Raw genomic sequence first — 26201 nt, 5'->3', positions numbered from 1 at the left:
CGATGATGTGAGGAAAGAAGTGATCGGAAAACAGGTCACGTGCGTTCCAAACACTTACCATTACACCCTCGTACAGTAATGTACATGATCAATACAGTAGTCTAATTGCCCACTGTAGTCTATACGTCTGATAAATACTCGTACACTTAGCCCAAACGCCCACATCCCCGCAGTCATTGATACTATGATAGTAGACTATGATAGTCTAAATTTACTCGAGTAGGTACTCGTAGATGATCCTTCCATTAAACCCTAACCCATAGAAACCCATTGATTTTTTTTTTTCTTTCCCACAACCGACGTCACTTCATAAACTTCAACTCCCCACTGCATCTAAGGTGGGAAAAAGAGAGAGAGAGAGAGATAACAGTCTACAAATCGCTACCATCAAACCAACAAAACACCCCACTTCCGCCAAACAAAATCGCCGAGCATGCCACCAAAACGTTCACTTGCGCCAGCGGGCAGTCCTCCCCAGCGTGGTCTCATTTCGTCGTTCTATCACGGCATCAAATCCCCCGAAAACGCTTCCGTAGTAAGAAGTGTCGCCGTATTCGCGGTAGGTTCCCAACCTCACCTCCGATATGTGTGTGTGTATCCCCTAATATCATGGTTACTAATGATGGTGACGGTGATGAGGTGTGTGTGGATTAGGCTGCTGCGGCTTTTCTTTCTTCTTCGTGGAGTGATTACTTGCTTCCTCCGTGAGTTGTCCCCTCCTTCCCTGGTCGATGATTTGGCGAGGATTATTATGTGCACTGGTGGGGGCGCTCGGATAGTGCTGATGGGATAAACAGAGTTTAAGGCGACTGGATATGGATGCGGCTGTCAAGGTGGAGGATTGATAGACGAATCGCTTTCGGTATTTGTGGAGCGGAAAATTGGTCTTGCGCTAGTTTAGGCGGACGTGGATGTGTAACGCTCTGGTCGATGCCCTTATTGGAAAGCCCGCTATAATTAGATGGATAGGTACTGCTATGGAATTATCATTTGAAAAAAAAAAAAAACTCGAGAGCCGCTTTATAGCTCTTCGATGCATTACCGGTAGATTTGGCTGCCAATAGTCGTTTGCCTTCGTATGTTTACGGTGCTTTTGCTTTGGACTTTGCCGGCCTGGCACCCGGAGAATGCGGTTTCCCCCGGAATATAATAATGCGGTCATTAGGGGTTCCAATGATTTGATCCGCTTGCTCTTCAGGTTCCGATGGGATATCCGTATGACCAAGGTATGTATTCGTGGACCACCGTATATCACCGGTCCTAAGTACGAGTATGGAACTCCGGAAAGCAACTGTATCATACCCCTCGACTACATACATTCCCGAAAGCTAAATCTAGCAAATGTGGAGGAAAACGGCAAATCATAGTTCCCTAGGATGGATATCTCCCTTCGGGCAGTTATGCCTGCTACCACTACTGATACCTATCCCCCAGGTAGAAAAAAGAAAGAAAAAAGCACTCATAAATCTTGCGGCAACGCTCACCCCGCCCAGTGCATAATTAATTGGTCACCGAATACCAGAACCGTTCAACAACCTCGTGCTTTGTTCGGAAGTTTAGCAGCGGGTATGGTATTATCATAGAGATATTCCTTTCCGCCCACGTCCTCCACATACACTGCGCTGCTGGCAGGCGGGCCGTGGGGAGAGAATGAGCGCGGCAGATTAGATCTAGATCGGGGGCTTTCGCTTTCCATAATATATTATTACATCGAATATCAAAAGATTTTCCATAGTGGCTAACTTTATTACTCTGTCCTAAGTGACATAATCGCTGCGGCTTTACCAAACTTGGGAGATCGACCAATGCATGAATATACAGGTGTTCTTGCTGTTTTTTTGAATAATAATAAAAAAAAACAAAGATTGCATCGTTCGCATCCTTTTGGAGGGAGATGGGAGACCTTTTTTTAAGTCCTATAAATTGAATTAGGCACAAGACCGGGACCCAAACACAGTATGATATGTGGCCTCTAAGTTATGCCACGAAAGGCTTAGAGCATCATAATTATCATACCAATAAAGTAAATTCATCACTGCCCAACAGTCCCCAATCCTATACTGTACTGGTAGACCCTCCGGTCCGAAACCGACCTCGCAATCCTCGCTCAAAAATAGGGGGCGGGCGCACTTGGGAGCGGGAAACACCGCCGGTAGACACCAAAATAATGGGAGGAAACTGTAATAACCAATTCCATTTTTCATCGTCCCACCCGAGAAGATCAGCAGTGCAACTCGAGTCTTGTTTTATGGAGAAAATGCTAACATATAACCCACTCTCAGATCATGGGTAAAAACCAACCCGTCACCCCCCCCGAGAGGTTTTGCGAGTCCCGGTTAATGAGATCCAAGACATCCAGTGGGCTAGTCTTACACAGTGTCAGAGCTTTTGTCTGAGGGTCCGGAGATTGCGGGGCTAGCGGGGGTGGTGGATTGCAAGAGTTTTCACGTTGGGCCGGGAAACCTAGATACTAACTATAAGGGATATTCGGCCCAGAAGCGCTGGCCGCTCAGGCTATATCGTAGGAGAATCCCCCACACAACTGTTCAGGCAGGCGACTCTCAGCTGGAAGCAGAGCGGATTGAATGACGGGGCGCACAGGGGGCTTATGGTTGGATTAGATAATGAATAGAGCAGCTGCTGGCAAACCCCTTCACTAGCAGCAGTGTCAAGTGCTAGAGGTAATCACAAACATATGAGTACTGTACGAGGCTGGCGACAAAAATCACCGGTAGCAACAACAAATCTCATCTCATGAACGGTCAACCATTTCAAAGAAACCACAATAACTCAATAACAGAAGTGGTGGAAAAATTCAAAAAAAAACAAGTAGAGTAGAGAAGATGAATAAGAATATAAAAAATGAATTAAAACTCCGTTTGCATCCCTTTCCGTTCCTTGACTTGCACTAGCTGTACGGGCATACTATCTATATAGTGGTTCCATGCAGATGGCTGTAAATGATCCCACTCTTCCTGAACAGCCTTTTTCAAGTAATCAATATTTCAAGGAAAGGTTTCCCATACCTTGATTCTTTGCTTGAGTATTCACCACACATTCTTGATGGGATTGAGGTCTGGCGATGAAGGTGGCCGATTATGTAGTGGAATTCCAAGAATGCTTTTGGTCTCTCCCAACATCCTACAAGTTCCATGGACTGGGGCTTGGTCTTCAATATACTGGGCCTCCAGGGAGGCATTATACTCAAGGAGATTCATGAAAGCTGGAGCAACAATGGGCTCGAGGACCTGCTGTGAATAATCCTTTACTATTACCCTCTTTGGTCCTGTACCATGAAGGAAGACAAGAGGGGACTTCCAACCATAGCTGATGGCACCCCAGACTATAAAGGATGCACGCCCACTATGGAAATTATGCTGCATGCAGTGGTCATGGTAGCACTCGGTCGGAAGTCGAGTAACCCAAATACTTCCTCTTTGAGACGTATCAAAAGTGCATTCATCAGAAAACATATGCCGTCACCACCACTCAATTGGCTTATACATATATTCATCAGCATAAGCTTTACGCTTCTGCTGATTCTTCCAATTAATAAAAGGCTTTTTACAAGCCTTGCAGGGAGAGTAACTCTCCCTCTGCAAGGCTCGCTTAATCGTCGTCACGGAAGCACTTAATCCTGCCTCCTGCTCCAACCTGCGCCAGCAGAGTCGTTGCCCATCCCAGTCCTTTTGGAGATGGAAGATCAGGCATCGTATATCGCGTTCTGAGAGGCAGTGGGGGTGTCCAGGGTGGTGGTGTTAATGGCATAGCTACTTGATTCTCCACCAATCACTTATCGTTTGTTGAGAAACTCTAGTCTGTCGGGCAATTTCCGACTGTGATAATCCAGTGTCCAGTAAAGTAAGGACTCTGGTTCGCATAGGGGTATGCCATTCACTCCAAGGATCGTTTCATGGTGGAGTAGTAGTCATTTGAGCTTGACGAGGAGGAATGTTATTTGGTTGCGATGATGGATTTCTACCAGTAATTTTTGTCGCCAGCCTCGTACATTTAAGCAAAAAGGATAACAATTGCCAACAACCACAAAAGTAAATGATTGGTCCCGAGGCTAGAGTATATGGTAGAGTATCCTCCTAGCTTCTTGAAATATATTCAATATTAAAATTCGTGCAATAATGAGTCCGTAATGATTATTTTTGTAATTTTAGCAAAATATTTTTTTTACATAGTATAATAGCCTGCCTCAATATCTACTTGTAAGCAAGTTTTGAAATATTTTCAAGCATACAATGTATAGTTATTATAAAGTAAAGTAAAATATCAATGTAAGTTGCATACTTTCCAGACATTATAAACCTGTTGTAAGTGAGTAAAATGCAACCATGCTAGAAATGAGATATTGGTATACAATTAATTTCACCTGAAAATATCACCATTGATATGTTCCTAAGATTTCTCCAAAATCATCCTTGCTTTTTCTTATTGCAAAATCCTCCTTTTATCCTTTATTCACTTTAAACTATCCTTTTCTCTAAATTGCTATACAATGAGCATGGACATAGACTCTTGTATTAATTCTTCAGACTTCAATTCTGATAGCTCAGTATTAGAGTCTGAGGATATAATTACAAATACTCAAAGTTTGTTTGGTACAGGTAAGTGTAAATTGATAATGATATATTTTTAAACAACTTTGATTCTAAAATCAGTTTTTTGAATTAGAAAGTGAAGATAATAATATAGTAGAGATATCTGAGTGGTGCTTGGAGTTATTCTTACACTCTTGTTCCTGCTTACAGGAATGTATAGGTAAGGCTGATCCAAAATTGTGGAAACAATGGCTATTCTATCATGATAAGCTATTTAGAAAGAAGAAGTGAATCATGATAATATATCTTATATCTCCTTAATTATCAAGCAACTTAATTGTACTGGATGAGTGGAAAATACAACATAATGATTCTCGTAAGCATAAGGGTAATCACAAGAAAATCAAGTATGTTCTGCCTTTTGTTGAAACAGTTTGCAGAGACGTTTTTACAGCTTTTTGGAACATATCCTTAAAAAGCCTGTATGGTTTAATTCACCATTTACATGCAGTACAAATGCCAATTCCTAAACAGCATGGCAATTACAATCATGCACCTTCTAACCAAATATCTAAAGAAGTAGTTACTAATGTAGAAAACTATCTCTTAAGATTAAGAGAAGAAGAGGGTGAAGCAATTGCTATGCAAACCTATAAGCGAAAGCTAACTGATAGGAGAATTACTACCTATATGAAGTTAGAAAATATTATATATCTTCCTTCTCATTTATCCTATAGCTGTTTATATAAAAGATATCTTCGGGAAAGAGGATATTCTGAGAATGAAGCTTCTCTCTCTTTTTCCAAGTTTTATCAGGTATGGAAGTCTCATGCAAGTTTATGCTTTATGAAAATTCATAAAGCATTTAAAAATGTGTGTAATGAATGTACAATTTTACAAAATCTCCCAAAGGGACAGAAAGAATAACTACCATTAGTCTCTTATAAATCTCAAACTAACAGTTCTTCAACTATAATCTCAGGAGTAAGTAAGAAACAGATACAGTTGGAAATATATAAACTATAGCACAGAGCATGTCGTACTGCATATGAGTTTGATATTGAGGAGGCTAAGGTCTTTGGATCTGAAACAAGTACATTTTCCATTGATTTTCAGCAAGTTGTTGAAATACCAAAAGTACCACAGCAGCCATCACAGTGGTACTATTGGTCATCTTTCATGTTGTATGCTTTTAGTATTGTCAATGATGCTTGTAATCAACATTATCATACAATGTTTACTGAGGCATAGTAGGGCAAAGGAGCTAACCAAGTTGTGTATATTTTGCATTGTTTTTTAACCTCTATTCTTAAACTTACATCAAAGATTAACCTCTGGGCAGACAACTGTGGATGTAACCGGTACGGGTACTCGGTTATTGGTTTTGTTTTATGTTTTGTTTTAAGTATTACTTTGATACTTGGTTTGTTTTAAGTATCGTTTGATACTTGGTTTTGTTTTATTTTTTGTTTTAAGTATCGCTTTGATACTTGTTTTGTTTTAAGTATCGTTTAATACTTGGTTTTGCTTTATGTTTTGTTTTAAGTATCACTTTGATACTTATTTAGTTTCACCAAAGCGTATCGATTGATACCTTTGATTAGTTTCGTTCATGCTAGATATGAACAGATTTGTGTATTTAAAGACCGCCTGTTTCTACGATAGAAAAGGCAGACTTCGACAGACAGTATTTCAATATACTTGGTTGAACAGTTACTTCTTTGTTCCTCAGTACATCCTCAAAGCCTCCTTTAGTTCTCAGCTCTCGCCTTCTCTCTGGAAGAGCAGGCCACCTGCCAACTATCGTATCTATTACCGATAACGTGATTAGCACCTTGCGAACACGTTACAGTGGAGGTCAAAATAAGAATAAAATAATGTTATGATATCTGTCTTGGTTTGTAGCAATACAGGATACACAGGAAATTAACTTCAGCTTTCAAATAAAAGGCCATACACGAAATAGTGTAGACAGAAGATTTGGAACTGTCAAGCAAAAAGCTAATTGAAATAAGGTATGGACTCCTGAGATGTATGCTAAACTTATTAATACAACTGATAAAGCAGGTGAGATCAAAGCTGTATGATTCTTTAATGATCCTGCTGGTACAATATTTTGAGATTGGGAGACTGCTTTGAGTTCATACTTAAAACCATTGAAAGGTATTCAAGGTTATCCCTTTTTCCACTTTACTGCTATAACTCTAAGTATTGTAGAAGTCAAAAGACTGCTACAAGATAAGTGGATAAAGATTGATCTTAGGAAAAGGGATTTTATTTTAGCCAACTTTTTAGGTATTGAACCTTGTGGTCTTATGGATACTGGCTTGAATCCTGAGAAGAGGCATGATCTCTGGAGTAAGTATTCCTCTTATGTTCCTCCACAATATCAAAATACCTGGTACTACTCTAAACCTACTGAATCACTAATTTTAAGTGTTCATGAGAAGAAAAATATGAGAGCGAGAAATGCAAAGAAAGCAAATCAAGGAGTAAGTAATGATTGCAATCAAGGAGAAAATAGCAAAATACAGGAAGCGGAAATTACACCTCCAGCATAGCGGGGGCATGGCCATCCTCCTGGATTGAAAAACAAGTGTAAAGAGATAAATTAAAGTTAATAATATTATTAATTCTGCTTACCCAGCAGTTATAACTTTCCTTTAATATATATTAATTATTAATTCTCAATTAAAATCTATTAATCCAAGGATAATTCAAAATATTTTATGTAGAATTATAAAAACAATAATAAATATTTTTTATTCTTTATTTTTATACTGCTTAATTTATTGGTTGTTGAATTGTATCAATTTATTTGTCAAAATATGTTTTTCCCTTTTTCTCAAGAAGGCTTTGGTTGCCATGCAAACTAAAAGTGACAATAACTCAAAACACCTAAAAAGCGATTGTACTCTTTTTCCCTTAACAACACCCATATGATAGGAGTTCTTTAGTTCCATGCATCGTAGTCACTGCTGGACTGAGAGGCTAACTTCTGATCCCATATTGAGGGCTAACCTATAAGCTTATAATGCCCTAGGTTCATCCTCGCCTGGCGGGATTGTGAGAACGAGTTTGGTGTTTTGCTCTACAATGGGATTTTAATCGCAACTAGGAAGATTACGAACATAAGGTAATCGGTTACCAACTAAGATCCCGATGGAATTTCCAACGCTGGGGAAATGCTGAGTATGATAGCGTGTATCCTCACAGCTTCCTTGACCCAATAGGTATACACAGCTCAGTAGATAGCGAGACGCCAAGAGCCGCAACGGGTACTGGAAAACCAGAAGGAGGGCGGTGTAGTACAGCACTCGCAAAATGGGCCCGTCTGTGACGACTCCGTAGTTAGTAATCTTATTACAAGGTGTTTGAGAAATCACTATTCCCAGTTAAAATGATCTCATCATTTATTGATCCGAGCGATTGCCGGTGTTACCCTTGATCGAGGGACGGGTGCTGCAGTCAGCACCCCTGGAATCAATGCATCGAGTGATATACAATGATCGAGACACGAACACCGCCACGCCCCCGGAGTGGAGACAGATGCACCATAATATACAAAGCCCCTCCGTCCATTCTCCTGGGGGGTGGTATTCCCTCCACCACACCCAAACCGACAATCTCCAACATCACTCGCCAAGCAAATAGAAGAGAACGAAAAGGAAAAAAATGAACGATTAGCCAGTAAGTATATCGTACATTCTCATTCAGTCTAAAATTTACGCAACTGGGAAAATAGTGATAACTGTACAGTACATGGGGTCCTCTAATACCCCTTTTTGTGGGGGGGAGGAACTAGTGAGCAACAAATGATTTGGGGGAAATCAAAAGTGTTGAAAAGAAAAACGGTAAACATACCTCAAGGAAGAGCAAAAAGGAAAGAAAAAAAGGAAACGGCCTCCATTCATACCCACTAATTAACCCCGAACCCAAGATTTTCAGACAAAAGAGATGAAAAGAAAAACCCATTAATCCAACCGAGCTATCTCATTTCAGTAGTCCTTCAATTTCTAACACTCACGCCAGAACGTTTATGATACATCCTAGCAGCGATGTTCATTGAAGCCAACTCTTGAAAGAGTAGCTTGGCGGCGTACGGGAGGTGGATTTGGGAAATTTTAGTCTTGTTGCGACACGGACGGCACTCGAAGAGGTTTTTCTTAAGATTCCTAAGCACACATTAGTAAAAGAGGATCCGAGGATCGTGAGGCTACTTACGCGATGGGCGTCATGAGTCCGCAGATATCACAGATGTGGACTCTAAAAGCATCCGAGACCTCGAAGAGTCTCTCTTTGAGAAAAGCGCTGGCACCGTGAGCGATCATACAATCGCGTTCCATCTCCCCGAAACGAAGACCACCATCTCTAGCACGACCCTCAACAGGTTGGCGAGTGAGAATCTGGACAGGTCCTCTGGCCCGAGCATGAATCTTGTCGTCAACCATATGTCTGAGGCGTTGGTAATAGGTGGGTCCTAGGAACACCTGGGCAACTAGCTTCCTACCAGTATAGCCGTTGTACATGACCTCGAAACCCCGAGACTGATAGCCGTTCTGCCGCAAAAGAGTGGATACGGAGTCAACTGTCACATCGCTGATTAAGAGGAGGGCCATTAGTCATGATAGGTGGATATCGGGATGGCTTGGAAGCCTTACGTGAAAGGGGTCGCGTCTCCTTCGAACCCTCGTAATGAAGAGACTTTGCTCAATTGGCACTCGATCAAGTGGGCAATCGTCATACGGGATGGGATGGCATGGGGATTGATAACTGTGACATGTTAAGAAAAGGACGAAATGGAGTATCATTTTAGAGGCCTTACTGAGATCAGGAACGATTCCTTCGCAAGTGAAGGGCATGTCTTCTTGTCTGTACGTAATACCGATCGTGCCCTAGTAACTGGAGTCAGCATTCGAGACTTCACTTCGCCGAGCATCCAAACTGAACCTTTTGTCCATGCCTAGAGGCAAATTTGTCTCCAATCTGTGGAATCTTAGTTGTTCTCATTCGGACTTTAACAAACTTCAAACCCTCAGCGTTTGTGGTAAGCATGACCTGGTCAACGATACCGTTCTCTGTGCTTCTAAGTGGTGTAGAAACGTCGCGTTTGGTATGGTATTTTTGTCTCTGGCCCATTTCATCGACATCAGGAGCGATTGGCGCTGTCTTGCCAATAATAATGTCCTCTCCCGAAACTCTCACACCGGGGGCGATCAGCCCATCATCATCCAATTTGTCATAGGTGCCGTGCTTCAGTTTAAGCGTGTTGTTCCTCGTTGGCTTCTCGAACTCTTCTACAATTTGCATTCCGATCCGTTTCTCTTGATCCATATAGGATCGATAGAACAAACTCCGGAACAATCCACGATCAATACTGCTCTGATTCATGATGACAGAATCCTCCTGATTGTAACCACTATAGCAGAGAATTGCGACTATAGCATTCTGACCGGCAGGAAGCTCTCTGAATTTGAGGAACTCCATCGAACGGGTAGTGGCCAACGGTTTCTGGGGGTAGTATAGAATATTTGCCATTGTGTCCATCCGTTCTGAGAAATTTGTCAAGAAGACACCCATGGCTTGCTTACCCATTGCGGATTGATAAGTATTACGGGGTGACTGGGAAGTTGTAGTAATTAGAACTTGCGCTCTAAAATAGGAAGGATGGAAGACGGGTTCAGCAGGAACATACCTGATTATGGTCGGGGAACGGAATAATACTAGCACAGATTCCAAGAATCATACTTGGATGAATCTCGCAATGTGTCCAGGTGTGAGTCGTAGAATTGATCGGCGCCTTCACCCTCTTGGCTTGGTCGGTTTCCTGCTCAATCTCATAGCCCAGTTGCACCTGTCTTGACAAATCGAGATCCTCAGGTGTCATAACAATCATAACACCTTCTTCTTCCTCTGCGTCAAGATACTCGACAGCTCCTGCAAAGAGCAGACCTTCCCAGCCAAATCTGTCCTCTATATCTAGTTGGTGATCGTCCTCAAGCTTTTCTATATGCTCCTTCTGCAGGACAAGTTGCCCTCGTCGCTCACTGCGAGGGTCGTTGTCTATAACGAAAAGCGGACGGCAAACCCGCCCGGCATCTGTAAAGATCTTGAACTCTCTGTCTCGGATATCACGAATGACGCTAACTTCGTGGCTGACAACACCTTGCCTTCGCACATCTTGAACGACCTTCGCTAACATGAGGGGATCGCGATGGGTTCCGACCCAGACCCCGTTAACAAAAACCTTAGTAGCATTGGGAGACCGCTGAGGCTCATATTCTTCAAGCAGCTCCATATCATTGGACGACAAAAAGTCAACCAAGGGGTATCCGGGAGTGCCAATCGTAATATAAGACATCAGAGACAGGTTTTTTACAAGGCCGCAGGCTTGCCCTTCAGGTGTTTCGGCTGGGCAAACCAGTCCCCAATGGGTATTGTGCAACTGGCGGGGCTTTGCGATTTTCCCATCCCTTCCAATAGGAGTATTGGTGCGCCGTAGATGAGAGAGGGTAGAGGCAAAGGTATACCGGTTCAGCACCTGAGACACACCCGCCTTGGAAGAGGCTGCTTTCTTTTGTTCGCCCCAGTTACCCGTTGCCAAGGAATATTTTAAGCCATTGGTGATAGTGTTAGACTTGACAGCCAAAGTCAGATTGAAATCTTTGCTAGTTTCAACGCATTTCTCCAGATATTTGTAGACATCCTTCGTGAGTTTTCTCCAAAGAGTCCGGAAAAGTCCTGCCAAAAGGGGCCCAGCCAAATCCAACCTCTTTTTTCCAAAGTGATCACGGTCGTCCACTTCCCGGCGTTCTAGAGCACATTGCAGCATCCTATGTACCATGTAGCCCAAAAAGAAAGCCTTCCTCGTCTCACTCCCCTCTTCCTGTGAGATATGAGGCAACAACTCCTTCTGCATGATGTCACGTGCATACCGGATACGCTTTTCTTTATTAATTCCCTGTGAGGATCCACGCTTGCCGATAAAATCAAGAGCAACCTCCCTGTCCTGGATAACAAACGCTTCCTCAATACAGGGCTTCATCATTTCAAGCATCTGCGTGTCGTTACGATCGTAGCAGACGTGGTTTAAAATGTCCTCATCTGATACAACGCCGAGAGCACGAAAAACAATAACGATGGGTATATCGCTCTTGATATACGGAAGGGTCGATTTGATGGTCGCATTGTACCCGCCTCGTGCCTCTCCCTTTGAAAACAACTTGATCTGCATGCTACTAATGAGCCGTGATCCTTTCTCCACTGCGCTTCGAATCTCAGCCACGTATGGTGTTGGTGAAGGTAGCGCTTTCTTGAACACCTGTACAATATTGGCGGCACTCCGCTCCTGGGCAATGAGGACTTTCTCTGACCCGTTGATAACGAAGTAACCACCTTGGTCGTAAGGGCATTCATTGAGACTATAAAGCTCCTCCTCCTTGAAATCCTTCAGGATGCAGTACTGCGATTTGAGCATGACCGGCATTTTGCCAATGAAGACTTTGGTTGCCCCCTCATCTTCCTCTTCAATATCCCATTCATACCTGACCCTGGCCTTGTCCTTCTGTGGGTCCCCATTGTCAGACCCACCGTCCTCGTCATCCGATGCAACTTCCACCTCTCGAGCCACCATAACCTTCTTTTTAAGCTCGCAGTACATTGGTGCTGAATACGTAAGGTTTCGTAATCTTGCCTCCTGAGGTAACATAGGCTGTGTTGAACCATCGCCTTCAGTCATGGTGGGTCGGGATAAGTAACAAGGTCCAAACATGATTTCGTATCTCCGTAAAACAATGCCATCGTCGCTCTGAGGAGTGTTCTGATCGAGTGTTAAAAGGGAATCCTCATCGATCATCTCCACCATCGTGGTGCCAACGAATTCATCGAAGGAATCAAGCTGCTGTGAAACCAAGCCCTTCCGGTCAAAAAATGCGGAAATAACTGTTGCGCTCAGGAGATCATCAGGTCAGCAATCCCAAGAGACTAGATTTTGGGTTGAGTGACATACCTTGCCAGCAATCCTCAGCCGTGATATCGTCAGAGTATTCGTCCATGGTTAAGTGGTTGAGAAAGGTTTAAAATCGGGACGAAATAAAGAAGGACGCAGGTAGCGAGAGATGGTGGTCGGGAAGAAGAGGGAAGGTTACAGAAGTAGTGTTGACGTAGAGGGGAGATGACAGGTTGAGCAGCAACGGGAGCTGAGATGGAGGTGTTGTGAGGGAGAAAATTGATTGCCTCTATCTTGCTCAATGCCAACTACTTTGCCGCTGCGAGCTGACTAACGGGAAATTTTACGAAAACAGCCCTCCCATTTGGTTAAATTACCCTACCAACACGATGAGCGAGAATGCCAAGCGAAAACGCGTGATCAGGAACCCAGATGTGGTACTTGTACCACAAGGATTAGGATAGGTTCAGTTGTAGGAGGGAGCCATCTTGCGAAGGCGCAAATGTTCAAGACGGAAAAAAGCCCAGTAGACAATTGAAAAAAGGTGGAGCATGTGAGATCACTTAGAAGTATTTATTGATCCATTTCACGTCATATATATCGTACCCTACAAGCTCCGAGAAACTTCCGAAAACATATCTGCCGGAAGAGAATAGAAAAAGAAGAGGAAAGCGAATAGCGATAACCATCGTCAATTAACAATGGGGTATTACCAACTCTCCTGCCGTCCCAACCAGACACCGACCGTACCAAGTAAGCGGTAAACTACGCAGTTTTGAAAAGCAAGACTGCGAGGTGTCCGACGTAGAAGTAGATGAAATTTTTGGTTTCTAAACTTCACATTAGGTATTGGCTTTTTGAAAAAGGGAGAACATCTATCAAATCCTTACCATGAGTAACAAAACTTCCGAAGTTTCTTCCGACAATGCAGTGCCCTAAGATCTATTAACAAATGCCCACAAGAGATTGATCACAAGGGAGGAGGTACATGTGCTGCCAAATTTGGTGTCAAACTGCAGAGCAAACATTAGCATTCTGCCGGCGGATTAGAGTCCGGGTGAAGCGATAGGGATTGACCAACCTCCTTCTTGATATACTGGGCAATATCCTAGAAGCAATGTGAGAGAGTGTAAAGAGCCTGGTGTAAAGGATGTTCAAACCTTCTCGACGTTGTTGCTATTTATCGCTTTCTTAGCTGCAAGATAGTAGTTGTTGGTTAGCCCTCCATGCAATCACGCTACGGTATTGGATCCTAGTAAACTGGTGCATAGAAACTCACCAACGTCGATGGCGATAGAAGACATCTCCTCTGTCTAAGAAATACGGATTAGAAATTATAATGGCACGACCTATTGAACTCAGACATACCATATCAACAGACTTGATGGTAGCTAAGCACTCGCGACGTTAGTGTACCGGTTTGCAGGAACGAAGGGGCCAAAGTGAACGATTTCCATTTAATCGGGAGTCAGAACAAACTTACTCTTCGGCTCAGGGGTAGTGCTTGGGGGTGCGGTAGCCATCTCGAGAACTTGGAGATAGTGATAAAATTGAACTGTTGAGAAGGGTAAGTGGATGTGACGTAGACGATAGATGGCGGAATCAAGTACCGGCACAGAGACGAGACTTAGAAGGGGAGTGACGAAGAAATTTAAGGAGATATAAAGTGAGGGAGGAGGAGCGGGGGTATGGCACGAGAGAGGGGTGAGATTACTGCAGAATCGGTGCCCTCGGGAAGGGTCTGGTGTTGTCAGGAACAAGGTTAGATCATTTGCTGTTCATTTATCATGCTTGTATTCTAGAGGGCCAAGCTTTTGCCAACACGTGAGTTGTTCATTGCCTTGCTCGTGGTATCATGCCAGGGTCGGGCAAGAAGTTATTGAACAGCTATTTGATGTTAGCCAGTAAATTACATCCTTGTCTGTTTCGGTTAATGGGTTCCCACTCTTGCACTACCGGTATTGACCAATACAAAGGTCAGATAGAAAGTTATCAAAGAGTTATTTGAGGTTAATCAGCAAACAAATACTTATCGATTCCGGTTAATGAGCCCTACCCTTGTATGCTCCAAGGATTGAATTATTCGAACCTAATTCATCCCAATATGGGAACTGAGGCATAACCGATCTGAATACCGTCGCGCCAAGCAGGCTACAAGCCGCAAACCCTACCAAACTCTTCTTCCTTTCAACTGCCAAGATTTCCTTTCCCTCTCAATGCTCCATCACTTACCCTTCCCCCTCTCACCCTTTTCCTATTCTCACCCATTCTGTCTCCCCTTTCGAATCGGAATTGAGCCCACCCTTTGAGCCACTTTATTGGCATGTAGGCTCTTCTTCTACTCCATGTAACATCGATTGCTATAAACTACCTACTAATATTTCGATAGGTCCACTCGTATTTTCGTCCGCGGACTTCCGCCAAAATTTACGGATGATGACTTCAAATCGCATTTTTCCAAGCAAGGAGCCATAACCGATTGCCGGCTTATCCCGAGTCGGAGAATAGGATATGTCGGATACAAGACGCCCGAAGAGGCTTTAGCAGCCGTCAAGTATTTCGACAAGTCATTCATTCGGATGTCACGGATTGGTGTTGAGATTGCGCGAGCAGTATGTCATACCCACCAATGGCGTTTGTCCTTCTAACGTATAGGTATCATAGGTAGAAGATGAGAATCTTCCGCGAGCATGGAGTGCGCATACGCCCGGGTCAAGTGCGTACAAGAGGAAACATGAGCCATCTGCTTCCCATAGTACAACAACAATGTCTCTTGAACGAACAGGCAAACGCAAGCGGTCTGATATCGAGAAAAGCTCGAAGCACGGAGGCCTGGAAAATGATCTAAAGTTTAAAGAGTTTTTAGAAGTCATGCAACCAAAATCCATGTCTAAGATATGGGGCAATGGAGATTTGGTGTCCTTTTCTCAAGACGTTGGGGTGCAGGCCTCACAGCTAGACTTTGTTGGCGTGGAGGGCAGTGCTGGGGAATACGAAGATATCCCAGCACGAAAGAAAGGGCCAGGTTCTTCAAATACCATGGCTAGGGACGTTGATTATAATAGACACCAGAGTCCTCTAATGGACCGCATGCAGCTAGGCGATGGGGAGCTGTATAATACTGCTGACGAAGGAGCCACTGGTATTTCGGACGCTGAGTGGTTGCGATCTAAGACAAGTCGTTTGCTAGACTTGATGGATGATGTTGAATCACGTTTGGCCCGTGTATCAGAGATTGGTAATACAAAGCGGGACACCAAAAAAACTAACGAAGTCGATGAAGAAGAGGAAGAGGAAAAGGAAGATAATCAAGCCGAGGAAGCAAACGAGGAGAGATCGGGACAATCCAATCATGCCAAACCGGAAACGGAACAAGCGATTCATGCAATATCACAAAGCGGCAGATTATTTCTCCGAAATCTATCCTACTCAAGTACAGAAGGGGATCTCCGGCAATATTTCGCCCCTTACGGCGATCTTGAAGAGGTTAGCGACTTTCCCTTTACATCTTAAAAGCCTTATTTCCTCTGTCTACCCTTAACTCCTTTCTGTTGAAGTGATGAAATCCTTTGATAGGGACATCTTATGCTACGGCACATGATTACTCCTTTTGGAATAATAGATAGTAAAATTTCTGATTAAATCCCCTTTTCTTTACCCCTATGTTACCTCGCGCCCACCTAACGCCAGAATTATAACTCACGTTCGTACCACTATCAGGTCCACCTACCAGTCGACAACAAAACACATTTAAGTAAGGGATTTGCGTATATACTCTATAAAAATCCCCAACATGCAGTGCAAGCATATCAGTCCTTGGACAGGAAGATATTTCAAGGTCGATTGCTGCACATCCTAGCCGCTTCCCCTAAACGCGAGCACAAGCTGGACGAGTATGCTATCTCCCAGCTGCCCTTGAAAAAGCAGCGAGAAATAAAGAGAAAGGCAACTGCTGCGTCAAGCACTTTCAATTGGAACTCAATGTACATGAATGTAATAAATTCTCTCAATCTCCGGTACTGTTGTTTTTTTTCATTTTTTTCCTGTACTAATATGTGGTAGGCCGATGCCGTAATATCCTCCGTCGCAGATCGCCTCGGAGTTTCCAAAGCAGAATTACTGGACCCCACATCCTCCGACGCTGCTGTCCGTCAGGCGCACGCAGAAACACATGTGATCCAGGATACTAAAGCCTACTTTTCCCAGCACGGGATGGACCTCAAGGCATTCGAAAAGCGAGAAAAGGACGACAAGACAATCCTCTTCAAGAACTTCCCCTACGGGACCAGAACAGAAGATATCCACAACTTGGTAGAGCCCTTTGGCAAAACCGCACGAATGCTCATGCCCCCAGCGGGCACAATCGCTGTCGTAGAGTTCATCGACGCACCCGCTGCAAGAGCAGCATTCGCAAGTCTAGCCTATAGCCGCTTCAAAGAGACTGTGCTCTTCCTAGAGAAAGCTCCAAAGGGCTTGTTCATCGGAGATCCCACTCCCAAGATTGTCGACGCACCGAAGATACCGGCGGCGGTAGCATTGGGTAAAGACCCGAAAGTCTCTGCCACGGACTTGCTCCTCCCGGCCCATACCTCTACTGCCACGGATGAGGCAGAGGCAGGAACGTCAACACTCTTTGTCCAGAACCTAAACTTTACGACTACAACCGCTAAATTAACTGAGCTATTTAAACCAATCAACGGCTTCCTCTCAGCACGCGTAAAGACAAAGCCCGATCCTAAGAACCCGGGCGGGACACTATCCATGGGCTTCGGCTTCGCCGAGTTCCGCAGCAAGACGGATGGAATGGCGGCCATGGCAGCGCTAAACGGGTACGTTCTGGACGGCCACAAACTCTCCATCAAGCCCTCCCAAAAGCACACTTCCCCCTCTTCCTCCCAAGAAAAATCTATTGCGAAGCGCACCAAGATCATAATCAAAAACCTCCCCTTTGAGGCCAGTAAGAGGGAGCTTCGCGCGCTGTTCTCAGCATACGGCACCCTACGCTCCGTGCGTGTGCCGAAGAAGTTTGGTGGTGCCACGAGGGGCTTTGGGTTCGCGGATTTTGCCACAGCCAGGGAGGCGCAGGGGGCTATGGACGCGTTGAAGGATACGCATTTGCTGGGCAGAAGGTTGGTGCTCGAGTTTGCGGAGGGGGGGGCGGAGGGGGCAGAAGAGGAGATTGAGAGAATGCAGAAGAAGGTTGCTGAGCAGAGTGGGGTTGTTGAGGTTGCCAGGTTGAGGGAGGGGAGGAGGAGGAGGGGCGGGGATTTGAAGGATGGGGGAGAAGTGTAGTCATACATTGGGGGGATGTATTACTCATGTCAAATCAGAAATTTTCTGGATAGTTTGGTTTATTGATTTTACGGATTGTATTTGTTTGTTGGTTTGGGATGGTCATACAATCAGTTAGCCAACAAATCTCCCCCACGCCCATCCCTCACACGAATAACGATCAAAGTATTATACCAGCTAACCCAACTGCTATTCAAACCTAATCCTCCTTCCATTCTCCTTCCTCCCACTTCTCACCCTGCCCTGAAAAACCCTAACCCCTAAACCCCTTACCCTCTCCACAGCATCCACACCCACACACTCGCACCCCTCAATTCCAATCCACTCAACTCCCCCATCCCCACCACTCCCCACACGCCCTTTTCCCGCTCTAACAGCAATATTCAAAACCCCCACCCCGCTGAGCCCAGTAAACCCCACATCCACACTCCGCAACCCCACAAACGCCGAAAACTCCACGCTCAGCTCATCCTGGAATGCGGCATTCCCCTTCACCGACAATGTCTGCAAACACTCTACCAGGCCACTCTCGCGCAAGAACGCGAACGTGGCAGTAAAATCTAGCCTCGGGCACATCTCTAGTCTGAGCGTCGTCAGACATTTGACGGGCGTAGGGGGGGAAAGGATTATTGTCAAGGTTTCCACGGTGAGGCTGGGACTTATGTCGAAGGATAGGGAGCATATGGAGGGTAAAGGGGATAAGAGGAGGTCGGGTGTTGTGTATGTTGCGAAGGTTTCAGTTATGGTTAGGGAGGTTAATGATGTGGGGAATAAGGGGTAGCGGGGGCGCGAGGGTTGGGAGTAGTGGAGGGTTGTGAGGTGTGGGAGCGGGGTAAAGTTCAAGTGTTCGTCTTCTGAGAAGATGGAGGCACCCGGGAGTTCGAGGGTGTGGAGGTTTGGGAAGGTTTTCAGTAAGGTGGACTTTGTGCATGAAATTGTTAGTGAACGAATGATACTTCATGATGCAGGGAGGCGATTTACGAGAGTAACAGTCAGGTGAAACTCCGACTCTATAACATCAATCCTAAGTTTCCCCAAACTTCGCAGAGGGGCATCCTCAAAAAGCAAGTCAGAACCCCTCACCATCCCCGTGGCATGCGCACTCTCAAAGATCGCCTCCTGAAGCCCCCCCGCCGCACAACAGCGCAGTATCATAAACACCACCTTAACATCTAGCACAAGATCCAAAACCAGGGATCGCAACCCCCTAATCGCCCCATCCCTGACAGCACCTACAATTGCGTTATCCCCAGACGCCTCACTCCGGCAAACCTCGAGCACGCTCAACCCAGGACACCGGGCAACCAAATACCCCAACAACTCCCCACACTTCGACCCCAGCCGCGCCAGCCTCGCCACACGCACACCACCCCGCGAGGCACGAACAAGCGCTTTGAACGTACCACTGCCAACAGACCTCCGCGCCTCGCGCAAGTCCATCGTAGCGAAAGTAGCCGGCACAGATTCAATGAAGACCCTCCAGCCGCGCGAGACCCCGCGCGCAAGCATTAGAGTGTGGAAAGGGAGATGCAAAAGCACTATTTGCGCCACCTCAGAGGGTAACGCAGTGAACGGATCACGGTGCTTACGCTCGCTAGTCATCGCCTCCCGCCGAGTAATCCTCGAGCGCACCCTTCTAACTTGCGCTTCTAACCGCTCCCGCCCGACCCCGCCGCCGCTGGGGAGCTTGTTAATCCCGTATTCGTATAACCTAATTGCGTCACCGTCCCTTCCTAGCAACTGCAATACCTTCCCGCCGCGTAAGTACCCCTCCACACCTGCCGGTTGTAATCGCATCATCGCGCGGGCATTGCTCAGTGCATCCGTTAGGTTTGCTTCACCGCCGAGTTTTTCTTTCGTGGCTGAGAGGTTGTCCAGTATGCTCGCGCGCAGGGTCGCAGGCAGGTTTGGTTGTGCAAGCGCTGTGGTAAAGTGTCTTAGGGCTGCTTCGTAATTGCCCGAGGAGTAGGCTGCACGGCCGGTGGATTGGTGGCTTTCGGCTTGAGCTTTGGGAGTCGGCATTGAGTCGAGATTGTTGATGATGCGTGTTCACGTGAATGAATCAATGAACGAATGGGCTATATCTTAAAGTACGGTAGGGTAACTCCATAAAGAGACGGTCTAAAGGTCTCACAAGTCGCCTCCCCTCCCGGGCTAGCCGTGCCGGGTATGAAGGCTAGTCTAGGTCTGTCGAGGTTCCTCAAGTTTACTCCAGCCATCGTGCCAAGATTTCAGCAGCCATTTTTTCCTTCAACAAAAATTAGTATCTTGCCAACATAGTTGCATACCGTACCCCTGTACTTAGGTACTCGGGTATATCATGAATTCATGGTACAGAGCAGGGGTCTGAGATTAAACAGTAGTGGTACAGCGCTTGTCAGATGTGTTCCATAATTTTGTCCAAGTCAGAGGTATTGAATTTAACAAAGCAGGAACGAGAAAACAAAAGATATCATAATCATTACTGGTTGTTACTGATAGTACATACTTATTTGCCTCCTGTTTCCCTTTCCAATCACTTATTTTTCCGGCACAGAGACCCAAACACAGGTGTATGCGAAAGAAAGGAAGGGAAAGAAAGGAACAAAGGAAAGTACAGCCAATAAGAATAAAATATGAAAAGTAATCTGGTCATGGAAATTGGCCAGAGATAGCATATAGGAATATAATAAATTGAGATGCATGAAGTTAAAAGTCAACTTGAAGAATTAAAAGGAAAAAAGAAAAAGAGAAAGGCTAGTATTTGGTATGGCCACTGTTGACATCTACAAGGGCGTCAATACGATCGAGCATTGTCTTGAGAATTTGGCTCAAATTATGTTTAGTGATCACATCCCACTGGTGGCTAATTGCTGCTCACATATTCAAATTATACTGAGGGTGGGGAAGGAGCTGGCTGATGAGTGATTTCATCGGTTTCCAAACAGATTTGATTGGGTTCATATTGGGAGAGGTTGCAGGCTAGGGGAGGAGGTAGTCATAGAGGCCATCTTCTTGTAGTTTAGTGATTGTAGAATGGGCCTGATATAGTAAGGCATTATCCTGATGAATGTACACATAGTCCTCCATGTGGGTAGACTCCTCATGTCAGAATAGATTTAGATGCAGTAAAATGTATATTTGATACCCCTATACATTCATGGTCTTACCCCATGTGGCTTTATCCCAGATAATGAGAGGACCTTTATGGTGGCCAATAAAACATCACTACACTATGATTGACTTTAGCTTTTTAAATTTGAGCACAAGGCACTACTCCTCAAACTCCTCCTCAGGCCTTCTAGTCACCCAAATATGCCCTGGTACTCCTCCAACATTAAACGAACATTCGTCTTCAAATAACCTTGCACCAGTCACTTGTTGCCCAAACCTTATACATATGATCCCAGGATGAGCATGCCTAAAGGTAGTGTTTGGTAATATTGGTAGTGGTCTAACAAGATATTAGAATTATGACTTAAATATCATCCTCTGACATAAAAGCTTCTAGTGAATGGAAAAAGAGAAAAAATAATATTTGTCTTTATAGGGAATTGTATGAGATCAGCAAAAATAGTCTTTTGACTTTTACTACCAGGAGCCAGTATAAAGGCTTCGAACACACCAAAGTGGCCTACCAGTAAATGATTTCCAAAGCTTAGTAATGTTACAAAGTGGTGTATTTGATTACTAAATGGCTGGCTCTTATAGTTGACTAAACTGATATAAAAAATAAAGAAAAAAGACAAAGTTACACATACTAGCTTTGTATTCTGAGTGAGAAAAGGGTTCTTTCGGATAACCTGGCAATGGTACCTAGCGAAGGAGATGGTTCTGCTAAGTGTATGGACACAGGCTGAAAGACCTACCAGTCGTGCCATTTCTGAAAATGGTTTACTGCGATTCTCAGAAGAGGCTGTAGCCAACTGGATAGGTTTCTTGCGATGGGGAGTATGTAGTAGGAAGTGCCAGCCATGAACATGACGACGAATTGGAGTAGCAGGTGAATGGGTAATATAGTATACTGTGGAGAGTGCAACTCTAGTTGCAGAGAAAATTTGGTGATATGGCCAGTGTAGGTAGTGTTTGAGAGTGCGGATTTTATGACAAAGACTAATGTCAACTTCGACATGGAAAGGATTGGTTCCAGAAACCTCTTGCTTTGAGCCAAGGTGAGTGACTAGAGAAGCAGGAAGTGGTGTATGGTGCTGCTCAGTTGCATATTCAATTGGGATTGGGGAAGTTCATGGAGGTTTAGCATGCGCATTTCTGGATTCAAGGTTAACTGGGCTATCAATGATTGTGGGTAAAATGGCTTCTTGAATAAGAGTAGTCTGATATAGTTCTGAATTAGAGTCAATAATATACCCTAATTTAGAGTGAGGTTTTTTAGAAGTTGTAGAGGTACTAGAAGGCTTGTCTATAAAGGAAAAATAGGAATCATTATCATCAGAGGTTTTAGCATCAAAAAGCCATGCTCGTAGATCGTTCGCACTTCCAGGAACAGGGAGCAGATTGTGACTGTAGAATTCTAAAGCCATTGTATAGATAGAGATTCATTGTATAGAACTATGATGTATTCTATTTGGACGTATGCTCAATTCAAGCTCATTTATATTTACAAACTATTCACTTTTTTATAAGATATCACTCAACAACTTTCAACCAATGTGCCCTTCCCTCGTATTGAATGGTAACTTTTGGATTCATAAGACAATTTTTACATTCGAAGTTCTCCTTCAGCATCTAAAGAATATAAGTACGATCTATTTTACTATTTTGACCTACCTTTCACTAGTATTCAGCTAAGCGAGGATACCAATATTACTTTGTTTCTTAACCAATTAATTCATATAAATTGTTGCGCATGACCCTTGGTTGGAACTCAAACTTTTTCCTATGTTCCAAAATTACTTTTTCAACAGAGAACAACCACCCCTGCTCTGGACCATGAATTCTTAATATACACGAGTACAAGTTCTAGGGTTAAATCTTTTACAATCTGCAATATGGGCCATCAACTAATTATATAGTTTTCTCTGCCTTCTTTTATTGTATCATTTCTTATTGTAGGATGGATTTTTACTTGAGGGCTGAATGCAGTGTAATATCTTGTAGAGAGTAGGGTGAGGCCTTTAGGTATCACCAGAGGGATATTAAGCAACTTGAAGAGTATAATGTAAAGTCTTCCAAATCAGGACCAAGTCTACTGCACCCTGGTAATAACTCTATTTATTAGGATTAAAAGTGTTAAATGCTTAAAATTGTGCTTCGGAATTTGGAATTTAAATTTGCAAATTGGTTTTACTTTTCTCAACAATTTTTATTAGTATTATTACTACATAATACTTAAATTATCTATTCCAATTTCAACTATTTCTTTTTTTTTATATAAATATACTCTTAATATCTATATATTTGTCTATTATTTTATAAAATTTAAGTTTAGTACAGTTTCTCAGCAAAGGTCTTCGTGATATAAGACATGTTTTATTATATTGATTATGCCATCGGTGTCCATGGGTTGCAGTCAACGGGCTATGTGACAATGTACGATGGGCGAGGTTCATGACAGTTCAACCATGACCATTCAACTACGATCAATCATTATCATACAATAAGTATAGAAAATTAAAGTTGGAAAAATAAATGATACTATCCCTTACATAAATTAATGCTTTGTATATTCTCTTCTTACTTCTAGAACAGCTGCCACCCTGTTAGGCATAAACTTCCACAATTTCTCAAAGAATTCAGAAGAGATTGTAATTTAAATGAAAGGTAGAACCTCACCCTATTTTTTCTTCATAACCTTTTTTCCTCCTAGAGTATCAGCTATCCTAGGATGCTGCAGGTGTAGACGCTTTTTAAGTTGTACTCATATATGCTCAATAGGATTCAAATCAGATGAATATGAAGGATGTGCTATAATATTAATATTACTATCCTCCAGCCAATCCATAATACTATATGCCTTGTAAACAGGAGCATTATCTTATTGAAAAAGAAAATGATAATTAACAGGAATAAGATACCTTCTTAACAGTTTCACATATCTGAGCTTAGTAATAGTTCTGGTTACAGGATCTAGTGGTTCTTTAATATTACACAAGAAACATCCTCATACTATAAGAGCAATACCCTTATTCTTCTCTTTAGGGTAAACACAATCTAATTGCTATCTTTTTCCAGGCTCTCCAAAATCTATTACTACTTAGGATCTTTAGACTTCCCTACTATACATTTATTACTCTAAATCACCCTCTCAAAATCCTCTTCTGTCTAATTTCTATGAGCTATAGCCCATCTCAGTCTTTCTGTAATGAGCTCTGGCTTCAGTCTTGGCCTAGACTTTGCAATTTATTTTTCAAATTTGCCTCTCTAAGTACTCGGTCAACTATACAAATTTTAGTAAGAGAAATCATGAGATATCACTCTTGCATACTTGTATCTAAAGAGACTCTAGGTGCATATTGATCCCTGAAATCACTTCTAGTTATTTTTTGATTGGCCTTAGCAACTCTGATAATGGCACAGCATTGTTGGAGGTTGAGGACTCAGGGGTGACTAGATTGTGGTAAATTGTTCAGGGATTGGTGTTCAGTTACGTGCATAAGAAAGCATTTTACTGTTGATCAGGGACTACCGATTAGGCTGGCCACCTGCATGATACTTCTAAGGCAGTAAAAAAATGAAATGATTATTCCTTTCTTGGTATTGGTTATCTCATAGCATGCACTCTTTGGATTGGTTTTAGGGGTGGCGTATTTTTATTTTCCAAAACATTTAACCAAAGTATAACAGGTAGTACTTTAAATAAAGATAATCGAAGAGGGAGGTGAGACAGACAATAACATGAATGGTAGTTAAAAACAATAAGTAACATGATCATGGAGGTTTACTGGCATGTTGTTAGTTGATCATTTTACTTTAGTGAGGCTGGATGACTAATCTCAGATACTCTTTCACAAAGACTTTTACTGAAGGATTGTATGATACTACAATCACAACTTTTCCTGCCAATTCTGGTTACATAAGAGAGAAAGTAGGACCTTACTTTTCATCCTTCCTCTATCTTAGGAGACTTATCCTGCCTCTCCTTTTTGGTACTCTTATCTCTACGTCCTTTCCTCTCCTTCAGTAGTATCTTATAATACTGGCTGCTTTTCTTTCCTACCTTAATAGGTCTTACTTAACTTTATCACCTTTAAGTTCTCTCAGATTTATCACAACATATAGTTGGAAATACATTTTATTGAATGTGAGTACAATGGATTCTGGTATTCCTCTCAGCAAAAAAATAACTTTTGTTAGATACATTAGCTGTATATCCTTGTTAGGCAGTGACAATCTGTATAGAGTCTGAATCATCCAGGCCAATTGAGATTTCTTTTATAGATGGAAATTTTTCTAGGAAGGCTTAATGGATTACTTGTTTTATTTATAACAACTAAGAATAAGACAGAATAGAATAGAATTATGAAAATAAGGTTATATTGTTTAGATCTCTTCTCCATTGCTTGATGATGTCTAAAAGCTTAGAAAATACTTTGATATTTGTATTCCGCATCTGAGTGTTCATGGACTACATCTATCTCATACAAATTATATACCTCTTTAACTATAACTCACAATATCAGGTATCACTCTGAAGTGCCCACTCCTGAAGACCCAGAAAACCATCATACGCTAGTCAGTAATTACTATTTTGCTAATTGGGAACTGAACTTTTTCTGATAGTAATTAACAGATCTTCAGAGTTATTAGACTTATGACCAAGTTCTCAAATCAAACTATGTTGTCTCAAATTTTCTCACCTATTGATGAAATAATCAGTTTCATCCACGGGTCATATCTGCAGGAGAAGTCATTGATGTAAGCTTCCTAGGTTACTGACTTTAAACCTCTCTAACCCCTGATCTAATGTACTGACATCTTCTGAAAAACTTTCTATTGATTCACAGCAAGCTATTCTACCATATTGATAGATAATCCCTCAGTTGGCAACTCAAGTTATCTTATGTGTGGGGGCTTTGGTTGTTATTTGGTATTGGTGACAATCCCTGCAACTACAATACATTCCCTGACCTAGTTGCAACACTCTAAGAAGTCCATTGACTTCTTCAGTAATGTTTTCTAGGATTTCTAAACTCTTCTAATTATTGTAGGGTAGATTAGAATGTGTTAGCTCTTCGTAGAGATCCTTTAACATTTAACATCATATTTTTATACGAAAATGTCAAGTTACTTACAGCCCATACCACAGATGTCCCATCTTTAAAGCCTAGTAATACTCCTGGTAGTTGACGGATTTGCTCTGTTCTACTTACCAGACCTAACTGAAGGTCCCTTCTCATTTACCTTGCAAATGAGTTGCAGTGGAAGGGCCAGTAGCGGTGTATATGGTATTATTCTAATATCTTCATTTCTGT

The 26201-nt window shown here is 43.0% G+C and overlaps 6 protein-coding genes; 2 read left to right on the top strand and 4 right to left on the bottom strand.

Moving 5' to 3' along the window:
• Positions 1-339: 339 nt before the first annotated feature.
• On the top strand, positions 340-1595 carry GSTUM_00001644001 (uncharacterized protein). XM_002835816.2 has 3 exons: positions 340-559; positions 655-704; positions 798-1595. Exons 1-3 carry the CDS (start codon positions 434-436, stop codon positions 802-804), a joined length of 183 nt encoding a protein of 60 aa, XP_002835862.1. The 5' UTR covers positions 340-433; the 3' UTR covers positions 805-1595.
• A 6394-nt stretch (positions 1596-7989) lies between these two features.
• Positions 7990-10088, bottom strand: GSTUM_00001643001 (uncharacterized protein; the record flags this gene model as incomplete). XM_002835815.2 has 5 exons in its annotated part: positions 7990-8725; positions 8775-9149; positions 9212-9323; positions 9376-9445; positions 9501-10088. 5 exons carry the CDS (start codon positions 10086-10088, stop codon positions 8560-8562), a joined length of 1311 nt encoding a protein of 436 aa, XP_002835861.1. The 3' UTR covers positions 7990-8559.
• A 26-nt stretch (positions 10089-10114) lies between these two features.
• Positions 10115-12762, bottom strand: GSTUM_00001642001 (uncharacterized protein; the record flags this gene model as incomplete). XM_002835814.2 has 9 exons in its annotated part: positions 12559-12762; positions 12181-12491; positions 12014-12105; positions 10693-11971; positions 10599-10659; positions 10405-10463; positions 10299-10350; positions 10246-10273; positions 10115-10172 (listed from the first exon to the last, which is right to left on the bottom strand). Exons 2-9 carry the CDS (start codon positions 12412-12414, stop codon positions 10115-10117), a joined length of 1863 nt encoding a protein of 620 aa, XP_002835860.1. The 5' UTR covers positions 12415-12491; positions 12559-12762.
• Positions 12763-13048: 286 nt separating this feature from the next.
• Positions 13049-14235, bottom strand: GSTUM_00001641001 (uncharacterized protein). XM_002835813.2 has 9 exons: positions 14109-14235; positions 13982-14053; positions 13867-13889; positions 13778-13811; positions 13659-13693; positions 13580-13606; positions 13487-13511; positions 13389-13433; positions 13049-13328 (listed from the first exon to the last, which is right to left on the bottom strand). The coding sequence occupies exons 2-9, from the start codon at positions 14019-14021 to the stop codon at positions 13264-13266; spliced, it is 294 nt and encodes a 97-aa protein (XP_002835859.1). The 5' UTR covers positions 14022-14053; positions 14109-14235; the 3' UTR covers positions 13049-13263.
• A 118-nt stretch (positions 14236-14353) lies between these two features.
• On the top strand, positions 14354-17790 carry GSTUM_00001640001 (uncharacterized protein; the record flags this gene model as incomplete). Its single annotated transcript, XM_002835812.1, has 7 exons — positions 14354-14394; positions 15054-15114; positions 15167-15193; positions 15226-15984; positions 16219-16491; positions 16561-16912; positions 16985-17790. 7 exons carry the CDS (start codon positions 14354-14356, stop codon positions 17788-17790), a joined length of 2319 nt encoding a protein of 772 aa, XP_002835858.1.
• A 66-nt stretch (positions 17791-17856) lies between these two features.
• On the bottom strand, positions 17857-19812 carry GSTUM_00001639001 (uncharacterized protein; the record flags this gene model as incomplete). XM_002835811.2 has 1 exon in its annotated part: positions 17857-19812. The coding sequence occupies one exon, from the start codon at positions 19810-19812 to the stop codon at positions 18748-18750; it is 1065 nt and encodes a 354-aa protein (XP_002835857.1). The 3' UTR covers positions 17857-18747.
• Between the last annotated feature and the right edge of the window lie 6389 nt (positions 19813-26201).

The sequence above is a fragment of the Tuber melanosporum genome, assembly GCF_000151645.1.
Source record: "Tuber melanosporum whole genome shotgun sequence assembly, scaffold_119, strain Mel28".
Taxonomy (NCBI): domain Eukaryota; kingdom Fungi; phylum Ascomycota; class Pezizomycetes; order Pezizales; family Tuberaceae; genus Tuber; species Tuber melanosporum.
Note: the sequence above shows the minus strand (reverse complement) of the source record. Positions and strands in the feature narration are given on the sequence as shown.

Excerpts from the sequence above, each read along its gene's own strand:
- GSTUM_00001644001 (XM_002835816.2), top strand. The coding sequence starts at position 434 with ATGCCACCAAAACGTTCACTTGCGCCAGCGGGCAGTCCTCCCCAGCGT. Across the intron at positions 560-654 it reads GAAGTGTCGCCGTATTCGCG|GCTGCTGCGGCTTTTCTTTC; the intron begins GTAGGTTCCCAA and ends TGTGTGGATTAG.
- GSTUM_00001641001 (XM_002835813.2), bottom strand. The coding sequence starts at position 14,021 with ATGGCTACCGCACCCCCAAGCACTACCCCTGAGCCGAAGA. Across the intron at positions 13,890-13,981 it reads CACTACCCCTGAGCCGAAGA|CTACCATCAAGTCTGTTGAT; the intron begins GTAAGTTTGTTC and ends GCGAGTGCTTAG. Across the intron at positions 13,607-13,658 it reads ATAGCAACAACGTCGAGAAG|GATATTGCCCAGTATATCAA; the intron begins GTTTGAACATCC and ends CATTGCTTCTAG.